The 14,088-nt window shown below is 45.5% G+C and overlaps 1 protein-coding gene across 1 annotated transcript in view; it reads left to right on the forward strand.

Annotated features, from left to right (window-relative positions):
* Positions 1 to 2,329: 2,329 nt before the first annotated feature.
* NOCT (nocturnin) overlaps positions 2,330 to 14,088 on the forward strand; it is a 32,540-nt gene continuing 20,781 nt past the window's right edge. The window contains exon 1 of the mRNA XM_033939258.1: positions 2,330 to 2,774. Within this exon, the coding sequence (XP_033795149.1) occupies positions 2,549 to 2,774 (226 nt within the window). The 5' untranslated portion in view covers positions 2,330 to 2,548. The remainder of the gene's footprint in view (positions 2,775 to 14,088) is intronic.

Genomic DNA, 14,088 nt, shown 5'->3' on the forward strand with positions numbered 1-14,088 from the left:
TAGCATACTCCCTCTATCCAATTCTCTGGTCACCCAGTCAATGAAATTGATCAGATTTGTCTGACAAGGCCTACCTCTAGTAAATCCATATTACCTCCGATCCTGTAATCCACAGGATTCCAGAAACTTGACCATAGCCAAAGCACACTCCCTGTTGAGTTCCTTTGAGTGGAAAGATGTTTTTTTTTTTTTATTAACAACAGCTCACAAAACATACAAAGCTTTCTTGAAGTCCTTCTTGGCTGCAGGCTTCTCTTTTGGCCTTCTCCACTGTTTGTCACTGTACTTTGAGGTGTGGAGATTGTTCCCTCCTCTTTTCGTCTGTTTCTCCAGCAGTAGAACATTTGTGGGAAGGAAAGCATTAGAGAACAAAACCAGCATTAGTAACAAGGAAATTGGCTAAAATGTGACTATTAATACCTCGATTGTGCAACTAATTGTCTGTTTATAATGGCAAAACGTTCTCATGGATGATTTAAGAGAATGCTATTTTTGCTTTCTTGACTGTCAGGCTGAAGTGTAAGAACATAATTGTTAATACAGCATGACGACATTTCCTCCATAGTTGCTCAGTCCCTTAAAGATCACATTTGATAGCCATTGCACTTTTATTGGCTAAGCGGCACATCATGCGGGGGTGGATGGACCAACACCCCCTGGCTGTGCGGGCATGGTCTGGATCCATGCAAGAGATGGTTACTTGGGAACTCCAGGGGAGGGGGGGGAACGACAGGCCAGAGGTCAAGGAAGAAGCAATATTGGGCTCTGTGGCATGCGTTTATGAAGGGGGCGTCGGGAAGGGTGTGAGTGAGTTTAGCTCTCGGATACTGCTTCTTTATTCTGAGCCACGACACAGAGAAGGTTGAGGCGGGGTGGGGGGATCAGTACCTTTGAGTGAACCCAGGATGGGCTTTAAATTTTTTTATTATTATTATTTTCTGATTAAGCACAATAAAATTCATGGGAAAAACTTCAATTCGCCCAACAACCCTATTACAGGATCCACGCTTCTTGGTAAGAATAAGTGCAAGATCCATGCCTTTTGGGGACCTTGACCACAAGCAACATCAGCAATGGATGACGATCGAGTTGCCATGTATTACCTCCGCAAAATGCATTATCTTCTGTTATATGTAATAATCTTCTATGATAAGTATTATCTTCTGTGAACTTGAAGTATCATAACTCTTTACTGTTACTGTAATACACTCCTATCCTGAAATGTAATTCTACTGGAACTACCCAGATATCTTCTATAATGTAATCCGCCTAGAACCGCAAGGCACAGGCGGAATAGAAATCCCTAATGTAATGTAATGTAATGTAATGACTGCCCAGCCTACAAAAGGTAATGAGGGCATCGCGTTACGCAAATCCAATTACAGGGAATCTCTTCCCCTCCTCCCCGTCCAACCATATTAGGCAAAGGAGTTGGGCTGGAAAAGAGCACAAAGTGCTGAAAGGCTGTGGAGTTGGTAGATAAATCCTTCAACTCCAACTCCTCAGTTTCTGGTAACCACAACTCCAACTCCAGTACCCAAAATTGTCTCCAACTCTTCAGCCCTGCTTACTATGGTACGAAATTAAGGTTCTCCCAGGACAGCAATGCCCTCTGCTAGCCCAACGAATGTGTGCAGTGTGCTGGAGACTGGGAGAGGGGGAGGCAGAAGACTGTAGAGCAGTGTTTCTCAACTCGGTCCTGGAGTAGCCATTTGCCAATCAGGTTTTCAGGATATCCACCTTGACTATGCATGAAAGAAATTTGCATAGAATGGAGGCAGTGTATGCAAATCAAGTTTATGCATATTCATGGTGGATATCCTGAAAATCTGACTGGCAAGGGGCTACTCCAGGACCAAGTTGAGAAACACTGCTGTAGAGTATAAAGCAGGGGTCTCAAAGTCCCTCCTCGAGGGCCGCAATCCAGTCGGGTTTTCAGGATTTCCCCAATGAATATGTATGAGATCTATTTGCTTTCATTGTATGCTAATAGATCTCATATTCATTGGGAAAATCCTGAAAACCCGACTGGATTACGGCCCTCGAGGAGGGACTTTGAGACCCCTGGTATAAAGGGACTTTGACCAGAGAACCAGTTGCCAAAGGTACATAGCAGAATAGAGCAACTTAGGACCCGGTTCCGCTTTTTCAAGATGCCTAACCTTTCCCCTACATTTTGTTCCTTCTTGGCCGCCTCCATTGGCTCCCAGGAAGGGTGGCAAATAAATACTTCCACGGTGGTAGCACTTTGAAATATACATAAACAAGAAATAGAACGTCATCAATCTTTAACATTAATTCCACAGCAACTTTCCAAAACAGCACAGTAATCGTCTTCGCTCTTTTTGGACAAAGGGAATCTCTCTTCCACCCCCACCTCATAGTTGGGCACTTCCTTACGTCAGCCGGCCTCTGACGTCGTCGTCGTTGACGAGTGGGATGGGGTGGTGTTGTTGTTTTTTTTTCTCCCCAGGATTGTTTGCGCGCGGAGTGCGCGTGTGCGGCAGTTGGCTCGTGCCGGCGGCGGCGGTTGGCTGGTGCGCGTGGCATGTCCCAGGGCCCTGCTAGGCTGTGCGGAGCGGCTGCGTCGCTGCTGTCGCCGCGGAAGAACTGCCCGGCGGCGTGGACTCGGCGCTTTCCCGGCCCGCAGAAGGCGAAGAGGGAACCGGGGCCGGGAGCTCCCTTCCCGCCGGCGCTTCTCCGCGGCTGCCGCCTGCAGAGCGTGCGGAGCTGCGCCAGCGAGGGGCTGACGGTGGCGGGGGCGAGCCGGACTGGTGAGTGTGGAGGGGGCGCGTGAGACCGGGGGGGGTGGGGGGTTTGAACCGGACCGGACCGGACCCTTTAAGGGACGCCCTGGGTTGATAAACAAGGCTTCATAGATGAATAACACCGAAAATATATATATATATATATATATATATATAAATAATTATTTATATTCTGGGTACAAATTATTCAGCTACACAAGTATTTTTCTCTAACTGCCAACTCCAGACTCTGTCCCGTCTTTCTTGTCCCTGACAGTGTTCAAATCCAAGCTAAAGGCCCACTTTTTGGAAACTGCTTTCAACTCTTAACCCCCCCCCCCTGCTGTCAGACCTAGACCCACTATAACCTCCCCACCCCTGAAATGTCCTGTCTAAATTAGATTGTAAGCTCTTCGGAGCAGGGACTGTCTATTGTGTGTTAGAATGTACAGCGCTGCGTATGCCTTTCAGGCTATAGAAATAATAAATAGTAGTAACTGTCCCGGGGGGGGGGGGAGGGAGGAGGGAGGGGGCCTCCCACTCTAATGTACCTGGGGCAATGGGGATTAAGTGACATGCTCAGGGTCACAAGGAGCAGTTTGGGGATTTGAACCCGCAACCTCAGGGTGCCAAGGCTGTAGCTCTAACCACACTCCCCAAATCCCCAGCCTGCCCGGTTTGGCAGGTCCAAGCAGCAAATGACTAATGCAACTTGTATATTAATTATAGTGCAATTTAGCAAGCAAAAATAAATGATGACTAGATAAAAGTTGATTCAACGATGCCTTGATGATGAATGTGACGGTTCGGCAACCCTGGATGGGCCGCGCAGGTCTTTTTATCTGTCATCATTTTTTACTATGGGAATAACGTGCTTCAAAAAGTTTCCAAATTAAAGTCGTTATTAGAGCCAACAAGCTGTTCAAGAGGGCACAAGATCGGACACTGGGAAGGAAACGAGGCGTGGACTTTGGGTTTCCTGGTTCTCAGCCCTTTTTGCTCTAACCATAAAAACAGCAAACAAGTGTAGTGTAACCAGTAAGGTCAGACTGGTTTGGCTGCTGTTTCCCTTATTAAGGTGTTAGTTAATAACCGACTTGCTGAACTTAAAACAGACCAAAACTGTATCCAGGGCCAGTCTTGACCAGTGGTTCCCAAACCTGTCCTGGGGCAGCCAGTCAGGTTTTCAAGATATCCCTAATGAATATGCATGAGAGAGATTTGCATACCTGTCACTTCCATTATATGAAAATCTCTCTCATGCATATTCATTAGGGATATCTTGAAAACCTGACTGGCTGGGGGTCCTCCAGGACAGGTTTGGGAACCACTCTTGACAGTTATAGAAGCCAGCACTGTGGGTGCTTGAGCACCCCCGGTATTGAACAAACTCCTTGACTGACCAGGGACAAGGTAATTTCTATTGGGGTTAGCATCCTCAACAATTTTGGAAAAAGACCTACTGTAATTGCAAATATAACCCAGTCCTGTTCCAAGAGTTGTTTGTGAACAAGATCGGCAAGAGATATGCTTTAGGGTTGAATATGACGACATCTTGTGTCGTAATCTTTCTGGAGGATGGCTGGAGATGACATGAGATGTTGGACAGCTCTCTCTACCCATGTCAGTATTACAGTGCAAATGAGATAGTCTAAGCCAGGGGTGCCCACACTTTTTGGGCTTGTGAGCTACTTTTAAAATGACCAAGTCAAAATGATCTACCAACAATAAAATTAAAAAAAAACACAAAGCACACTGTACGCATAGAAAATGTTAATTATCATTCCTATTCCAGGGTTTTTCAAAAAGGTCAAAGCAGATGACTCTATGCACTATCACCTCAGTAACAACCATACAAAAATAGACAAATATACCCCCCTCCCTTTTTACTAAACCACGATAGCAGTTTTTAGAGCGCAGGGAGCTGCGCTGAATGCCCAGCGCTGCTCTGACGCTCATAGGCTCCCTGTGCTAAAAAACTCTATTGCGGTTTAGTAAAAGGGGACCTTAGTGTAAAATATAGACAGCAGATATAAATTCAGACACATTTTGATCACTAAATTTAAAATACAATCATTTTTCCTACCTTGTCTGGTGATTTAATGAGTCTCTGGTTGCACTTTCTTCTTCTGACTGTGCATCCAATCTCTCTTCCCTTCTTTTAGCCTGTATGCTTCCTCTTCTCCTGACCTCATTCCCCCCCCCCCAACGTTTTCTTCCTCTCTCCCTGCCCTTTCTTTCTCTCTGCCTCCCTTTCTTTTTTTCTTTTTCTCTTCTTTCCTTCTGTCTCCCTGCCTGCCCTTTTTCTTTCTTTCTCCCTGCCCTCCCCCAAGCCACTGCCATCGGGGACCAGGACCCAAACCGCCACCAATAACAGGCCCCAAACCGCCACCAATAACAGGCCCGAAAGCCGATGCCGCCCCAAGCTGTCCCTGCTTCGGCCGACCAGCATTCCTCTCCCCGAATTCAATTCTGCCGTCGGGGAGAGGAAGGCTGATTGGCCCAAGATCGCGATCAACCTATTGGGGGAAATGTTGCCGGGTCCTGTCTTCGCGGAAACAGAAAGTAGGCAGGACCCAGCAGCAAGAAGAGCAAATGCTTCACTAACTTGTCTCCCGCCTTAGCCCTTAGCGAACGCTTGCTTCAGGGCTTTCAACATGTGCGTGCCGGCTTCCCTTCACCCCCCCCCCCCCCAGACATAACTTCCGGTTTCGGAAGGAAGAGAAGGGAAGCCGGCACGCACACGTTAGAGCCATGGAGCATAAGTTCGCTACGGGCTGAAATATCCAAGCCGGTTTTTTTTGTTGTTTTTTTTTTAATGTTCAGCAGCGGCGGCCCTAGAGAGAACACTGGAGAGGAAGGCTGATCGGCCCGGTAGATCAGGACGGCAACACGAGTCTATCACGGAGCCCGGGATGGGCTCCGCGATCGACTCGCATTGCCTTCCTGAGCTACTGGTCGATCGCGATCGACGTGTTGGGCACCCCTGGTCTAAGCCAGTGGTCCAAGAAGAAATGAAACAAAGTCGCCACAAAAATGTTTTCCTCGGTTGATGTGCTATTGAGACATCACTTTTTGTGTTTTTTTTGGTCTAAGCCAGTGGTCTTCACTAATTAAGTGGGGGCCACTTAACACAGAACCATATCAGCAGATAAAGGCCAAGTGGCCCATCCAGTCTGCCCATCCACAACATCTGCTATCTCCTCCTCTCCCTAAGAGATCCCACATGCCTATCCCACGCCTGTCTTTGTCTCCACCACCTCTACCAGGAGACAATTCTACATACCACCCTTTCTGTAAAGAAGTATTTCATTAGATTACTCCTGAGCCTATCACCTTTTAACTTCATCCTAAACCCTCTCCTTCCAGAGTTTTCCTTCATTTGAAAAAGACTCATCTCCTTTACGTTACCGCCAAGGAAATATTTAAATGTGTCTATCATATCCCCCCCCATGTTTCTTCCAGAGTATACAAATGAAGGTCTCTAGTTCTGTCCCCATATGATTTATGACCTGTGCTCGTATCCCTAATCTACTGAACATCTTTGGCTTAAATCCTGCACACATGTTGACTTTTTCAAATTTCTGCTGACATCCTTCCAGTCTGCCACTAAACTTGCCAAACAAGAATACTATGCCCAATTAACTAACTCTTAGATTTAACCCTTGCCATCTCTTTGCCTCACTAAACTCTTTACTCAAATTGCCCTCATCTCCAATCCCCCTTCACTTTTTCCCCAAACTATGGGTGAGTATTTCTACAACAAGGTTCAAAAGGTCACCTTCCATCCTATTTATATCTTTTTGAAGGTGCAGTCTCCAAAATTGCAGTGTTCCCAATTGCGTCTCACCAGAGATTTATACAAGGACATTATCACCTCCCTTTTCCTACTGGTCATTCCTCTCTTTATGCACCCAAGCATCTTCCTGGCTTTGACCATCGCTTTTTCTATCTGTTTTGCCACCCTGAGAAGATCAGAATTAATCACCCCCAAGTCCCGCTCTTATTTTGTACACAAAAGTACTTTGCCTCCTATACTAAACCATTCTCCTAGATTTTTGTAGCCCAAGTACATGACCCTGCATGCAGTACAATCCCAGAGAAAAAGAAATACATTTCTTCCTGAGCAGTGCAAAATATAGACAGCAGATGAAAATTCTCAAAATTGACACAATTCAATCACTAAATTGAAAATAAAATAATTCCCCCTACCTTTGTTGTCTCCGTCCCTCCATGTGACATCCCTTCATCACGGCAGTTAGGTGAGGCTGGGTGTCCTGCCCTTTCAAACAATGCCTTGAGAAAGCCACTAAAGTGTTAACTTAAAAAAAGTTGTACAACTACCGCTGAGAGAAAAATAATAGCCAAGTACTCACTCTACTTACAGCCAATGGGGCCCACAAGGACTCCCCCGCAGAAACTTCTCCTCCCAGCATATGGAAACCATCACAACTCCCATTCCTGTCGTCTCATTGGCTCCTTCTTCCAGCGCATCCAATACCATCACAACTCCTACTCCTGTCTTCTCATTGGCTGATCTGCGGTCCCACAACCAATCTGCAACTAAAAAACACTGATCCATGGTCCCACAACCAATCTCTCTCTCGCCCCAACCCCTCCAGGGGAAAAGGAAAGTTTTGGATTTTGCCGGTCCTGTGTGGACTGGCAGGAAATTTTATGGCGCTCTGTTTCCCTTGATCTTGCCGGCCCAGCGCAGACCGGCAGGAAATTTTTGTGGACTGGCACTGGTCTGCGGACCAGCAGTTGAAGAACTGTGATCTACACTAGTGGTTCCCAACCATGTCCTGGAGGACCACCAGGCCAGTCGGGTTTTTCGGGATAGCCCTAATGAATATGCATAAAAGAGATTTGCATATAATGGAGGTGTCAGGCATGCAAATCTTCCCCATGCATATTCATTAGGGCTATCCCGAAAACCCAAATTGTCTGGTGGTCCACTAGGACAGGGTTGGGAACCACTGATCTAAACCCTCCGGGGTGTCTGCCCTATTACAGAGCTTGGTATCACCTGCAAAGAAGACAAATATTACCAGACAGTCCTTCCACAATATCACAAAGATGTTAAAAAGAGCCGACCCAAGGACAAAACCCTGTGACACTCCACTAACAATGTCCTTTTCCTCTAAGCAAACTCCATTTACCACTACCCTTTGTTTCCTTCCACTTAACCAGCTTTTAATCCAGTTTGTCACTTTATGGCCCATACCGAATGCATTCAGTTTATTTATCAGTCAAATATGTGGCACTGTCAAACCTTTGCTAAAGTCCAAGTATACTACATCAACACAAAAGGATAAATAAACCAAGGGCTGAAGCCCAGAAAACTAGACTGAGGAATATAATACTTAGATAAACATAAAACATGATACAGATACATGTATATAGACCAGGGGTGTCCAACCTTTTGGCTTCCCTGGGCCGCATTGGCCAAGAAAAGTTTCTGGGGCTGCACAAACGCTGCAGCAAGACAGAGGAGGAAGACGGTAAACACCCGGGGGCTGCAATGGAAAACACTGCATCGCCCTCAACCGGGGCCGCACAAAATACTTCACGGGGCCGCCGCAGGTTGGACACCCCTGGTTTAGAGAGAGGCATGACCAGTAGAAGAAAGGTGGTGTTGATGCCCCTGTACAGGTCTTTGGTGAGGCCCTACTTGGAGTATTGTGTTCAATTTTGAAGACCGTATCTGGCAAAGGACATAAGAAGACTTGAAGCAGTCCAGAGGAAGGCGACAAAAATGGTAGGAGGTTTGCGGCAGAAGACGTATGAAGAGAGACTGGAAGCCTTGAATATGTATACCCTAGAGCACATATGTGAAACACGTGACCCGCGGTGACTGCCGCATCACAGGGCTAGCGTTAGGGGGAGCAGTTGCCCAAGGCTCTGAGGGACCCCTAGTGGGTCAGCATGTCCACCCTCTTCTATCTGTGCCGGTCCGACATCTTCTGGTCTTGCAGACACATCCATTTTTGTTACTGGGGCTGCCATCGATTCTCATCCACTACTTGTGGCCCCTCTCTGTGCTTTCCTTTTGCCTCTATTCATCCAAGCAGAAACAGGAAGTTGCATCATTGGGGACTGACTGCGACAGAAGGAAAGCATAGAAAGGGGCCGCATGCGGCGATTGAGAATTGCTGCCTAGGCTGGTGGTCCCCTTCAACAAAAATGGATATATGTCTGCAAGACAAGCTGAGGACAACGTCGGACCAGCGCAGATAGAAAGGGGAGGAAATGCCAGGCCAGGAACCCCCTGGACCAGCTTCTTAAGTAGAATGGAGGAGGCTAGGGTGGGAGAGAAGGGAAGGGGAAGAACTTATGATGCTGGAAACAGAAGGAAGAGAGAGAGAAAGAGAGTGGACAATGATGCAGAGGAGGGGAGAGAGAAATATGATAGACGGAGAGGAACGAGATAGCAGACCACGGGAAGGGAAGAAGGGAAATGGACCATTAAATTTCATTTGCCATTTGGAAACCCGGTCTTCCTGCAAATTTTCATAGTCTGCATGCGTTTTAACAACTTTGAACAGTCTAGTATCATCTGTAAATTTAATCGCCTCACTCGGTTTCAATTTCCAGTTCATTTATAAATAAGTTAAATAGCATCAGTCCTAGTACAGATCCCTGTGGCACATCACTATTTAACCTCCTCCATTCAGAAAAATGGCCATTTAACCCTACTCGTTGTTTTCTGTCCAATAACCAATTCTTAATCCACTATTGAATATGGCCACCTATCCCATGACTCTAATTTTCTCAGGAGCCTTTCATGAGGAACCTAATCAAAAGCTTTCTGGAAATCTAGGTACACTATATCAACTAGCTCGCCTTTATCCACATGTTTATTCACACTTCAAAGAAATCAAGCAAATTGGTAAGGCAAAACCCTCCCTGCTGAACCCATGCTGACTCTGTCTCATTAAATCATGTTTGTCTACGTGTTCCACAATTTTATTTTTTACTAGTATTTTAGCCCGTTATATTAACGGGTGCTAGAATATATGTCTGTCTTTCTTTATTTCTGTCTTTCTCTCCCTCCCGCTGTCTTTCTTTCTGTCTGTCTCTCTCCCTGGCCCCCTTTGTCTGTCTATCTTTCTGTGTCTCTCCCTGCCCCTGTGTCTATGCAGCAGCATTTCTCTCCCCCCACTTTCCTGTGCAGCAGAATTCCCTCCCCCACACTACTTTCCTGTGCAGCAGAATTCCCTCCCCCACACTACTTTCCTGTGCAGCGTTTCCCCTACCCCCCCTTTACTCTTCATGGCCTCCTGTCTGTTAAAACCAAATTCCAAATATATAGAGAAACCAGACTTCATGGTGAATCTCTCCTCCACCTTGCAGGGCTCCGGCATGGGCACCTTGGAAGACAGCGGCGCAGCGACCCCCGGGGCCCCGTCTGCACTCTATGCATTCCCCATCCTCCCGGCCCAGGGGGTCAGGAACCGTCAGAGCCGTCTCGCGCTCACTGCTTCATCCTTTGTGCTAGCAGGTCCCGCCTCGCGCTGCAGACTGAGCAGCGGCGCGAGCGCCCCTACAGCTCCCCATTCATCGCAGCCACCGAGTGCCGAGGCCCCGCCTCTCGCAATGCCCTGCCATTGGCTGGTCACACGAGCCATCGTCCTCGTTGGTCCTTCACTCTGTCTGGTCTCGCGAGCCTCCTGGTGCAGCTAAAGCGAAGGGCTTGGAATGGACATCACCGAAGTCAGCCAGGATGCACAGCCTACCTTTACATCTCCACAACAGAACCCCAAGCGCGCATGCACACTCCTACCTGCCGTAGACCTACAGCTCACGGAAAACGGAACACGCAAGTAGGAGTGCGCATGCGCGCTTAGGGTTTTATTTTATTAGATAATTGTTTCCACCATTTTGGCCAGCACTGAAGTCTGTAATTTCCCAGATCTCCCCTGGAACAATTTTTAAAAATTGGTGTAACATTGGCCACCCTCCAATCTTCAGGTACTACAGATGATTTTAGTGACAGGTTACAGATCACCAACAGCAGGTCAGCAATTTCATGTTTAAGTTCTTTTAGTACCCTGGGATGTTTGCATATTTTTCGCTATTCACAGGACTGTGTTTAGCCAACATGTCGAAATGCATAAAAATGTTTGCCTTTAATCTTGCCATAATTTCAGTTTCATTTCGAATGCTGTTATGGTTTGAAATATTGTATTGATGAGTTGGTTTTTACCTTGAAAACGCATGTTTAACTCATTCCAATGAGTGGTCAAATCTACTAAAAATGCTAAATCTATAAGCCAGTTCTCATTGTCAAGTTCTGGCACAAAGTTTCTTTTGATACTATAAACAACTTGATTTCATGTAGCAAATCATTAAATCTTTTCAACATTTGGCCTCGACTTAAACTATCTTACTTCCAAAAAGTAAATGATGTTGCCATAGTCAATATCCATACTGTTAAGGAATTCACAGCCTTGATGATGATTTGCATGACATCCATTTTTAAAGCTTTTGCGTATAAATTTTCTTGGTGTACTATTCAATGATACTTCATCAAATGTGAGTTTGGGGTGGCAATTGCATCGTCTTCTATTAATTTTACAAGTACCTCTCTTTTACCTACCATCGCCAGGGCACCGTCAGTAACTATACCAGATATGTTGACACTGGACAAAGAAAATCGCTGTAACATATTTTTTACTGCTCCGTATAAATCTCTTGATTTAGTTGTCTTTTAATGGCACTAAAGAAGCCATTTCTTCAATGACATTATATTCGTCATCAATACCTCTAACAAAAATGGCAAGTTGAGCTGTATCTAATCTAATCTAATCCTTAGGTTTGTATACCGCATCATCGTTGCATCAGTGCTGTCATCCACTGCCAAAGCATAATATTTAAAATCAGCAGCTTTACTCTTCAAACATTTTTCAATAGATTTTCCAGTTTCTTCAGTTCGCCTAGCTATATAGTCTGAGATAAACTGATTTTAGAAAAATCCCCTTTTTTCAGGGCAAATTATATCTGCCAAACTTTCCATACATTGCTTAATAAACTCACATAACTAGCTTGTACAAGAGTGTCTGATTATCACTTTTAAAAAAAAATTTGTGAGAAGACATTTTTCTTCAGTTCCACTATTTTGTCCTTATGATATATATTCCTTAGTATGCACTGAATTTGGCAGCATGTTTTTGCATATAATGCCCTTTTCAAATTATAGTCTTTGAAAACTTGAACAAATTAAGCAGAGCACCTTACCGTTTGCCTCAGCAAAAAGTACTTATCTGACCACTATTCATGAAGCACTCTTCCTTCATCTGTAATTTTTTTGTTCTAAACTAAACTAAACCTTAAGTTTATATACTGCATCATCTCCACGGATGTTGTGGAGCTCGGCACGGTTTACAAGAACTTAAAATATAGGAAGAGAAGGAAAAAAAAGGTTTACATGAACTTATATATAGAAGAGAAGAAGGGGGGATAGAATTACATTTTAGTGAAAAGCCAGGTTTTCAGTTGCTTGCGGAATAATTGGAGGGAGCCCAGGTTCTGCAGTGTACGGGTAGTAAGGTCGTTCCAAAGACCTGTGATTCTGAAGAGAAGGGATTTTCCCAGTTTGCCTGCATAGCGAATACCGGGTTGTGTTTGTTTTTTGCATTGTGGAAGCCACACTGGGGAAAAAAATATTAACTTAAGATGAAAGAGAGGTTTTGGGCCCTTCCATACCTTGGCTGCCGATTCAGCACGAGGCAAAGGGAGGAATGTAAAGCAGTATTTAAAAGTCAGGATACTGGTCCACTTTAAGAGCTTAGCCTTCTAAATGCAAATTTATTCTTGATTGCCGCACATGCACAGTATTGCAAGAGCCAGGGTTGCCAGATAGCAAAAAAATTTCCAGCCAAACTTATGGCAAAAAGTAGCCCAATTTGTGTCCGAGTAGCCCAAACAATTGAAACACCTCTAATTTATTAAACAAATGTTTCATACAAATACAAAATGTTTATTTATACACTGCACATATCCCAAACAGCCCATAATGGTGTACAAAAGACCAAAACCAAATATAAAACATTCAGGAAAAACACAATATAAACAAGCACTTAACATAAGTCCTTCCCAAAATTAAAATTCTGGATATAACGGGCTGGATTCTGTATAGGACGTCCAAGTGGCTTTTGAGAATCGCACATGGGTGTCCTATATAAAATCACATCTGCCTAAGCCAGCCTAATCACCTAACTGGCATCCATGTGGCAGGCACCGGTTGGAGAATCACATTGCCACTGAGCTGATAGTGGCAGGAAACCCTTCCTCTCCCCCCTCCCCTCCCCAGGGAAGATGACCACCAGGAGGGATGCCCAGCCCCTCCTGCTGGACAACCCCCCCTCCCCGAGGGATGCCCAGTCCAGTCACTTAGGTCCCAGAATCCCTTTTCTGCTTTTCTTTGTTGTTGGTTTTTTTTTACTGTCTTCCCAGGATCACCTATTTTACATTTTGTCCCCTCCCATCTAGTCTCTATGCTGAGCTTCTCTCCTCTGTTCCTTTCCATTCCCCTGCTTCTATAATTCCTCTGTCAAAATCATCCCTTTTCAAGCAATGTCTCTGTGCCTAGCTGTCCTTTAATGCCCCCGTCTCAATTCTCTCTCCCATCAAGCATTCTTCTCCACGTCTGTCCCACTCTATGCCCAGCATTACTTCAGTGTCCCTCTTTACACTCAGTCCCCATCTAGAATATCTTCTCTGTTATGTTATTCTTGGTGTGTTGGTTCTTCCACCCCTGAGTCAGCCTCTCTTCCTTACCCCATCAAATCTGCATCTCTCACTCATCCCGCTCTCTCATGCCTGTACCCCCTCCCAGCCAGCATTTCTCTCATCCCTGTACACTTCAGCAAGCTGTACACCCCCACTCCCAGTCAGCATCTCATTCCTGTACCCCCACCCAGCATCTCTCTTATCCCTATCCCCTTCCAGCCAACATTTCTTACACTTTTTCCTATTCCCTCCCCCCCCCGAGCCAGCATTAATCACCTTATCAATCTCTCCATGAAGCAATGCTGATTTCACTGGCAACCTGTCACCGGCTCTGCCTCTTTCTATCCAGCGTCTCCAAGTCTGCACGTGACCACCTCCAGACCAATCAGCAGCAGCATAAGCCGTGCTCTCACTGCGCATGTGCTCAGCTCACTGCTCAAGATGGCTGTTCCCATTGGGCTTTTTGACATGTTGGGTCGTCTATATGTAGATTAAAATTGCCACAGACCCAGAATGCAAAACATAGGCTTTCCATCACTTAATAAAGGAGTTTTTACTAAAGATTAACGCTTGCAACCAGAACTAAATTTCAAATTGCAGTGTTATT

This window comes from Geotrypetes seraphini, chromosome 1, assembly GCF_902459505.1.
Source record: "Geotrypetes seraphini chromosome 1, aGeoSer1.1, whole genome shotgun sequence".
Lineage (NCBI taxonomy): Eukaryota > Metazoa > Chordata > Amphibia > Gymnophiona > Dermophiidae > Geotrypetes > Geotrypetes seraphini.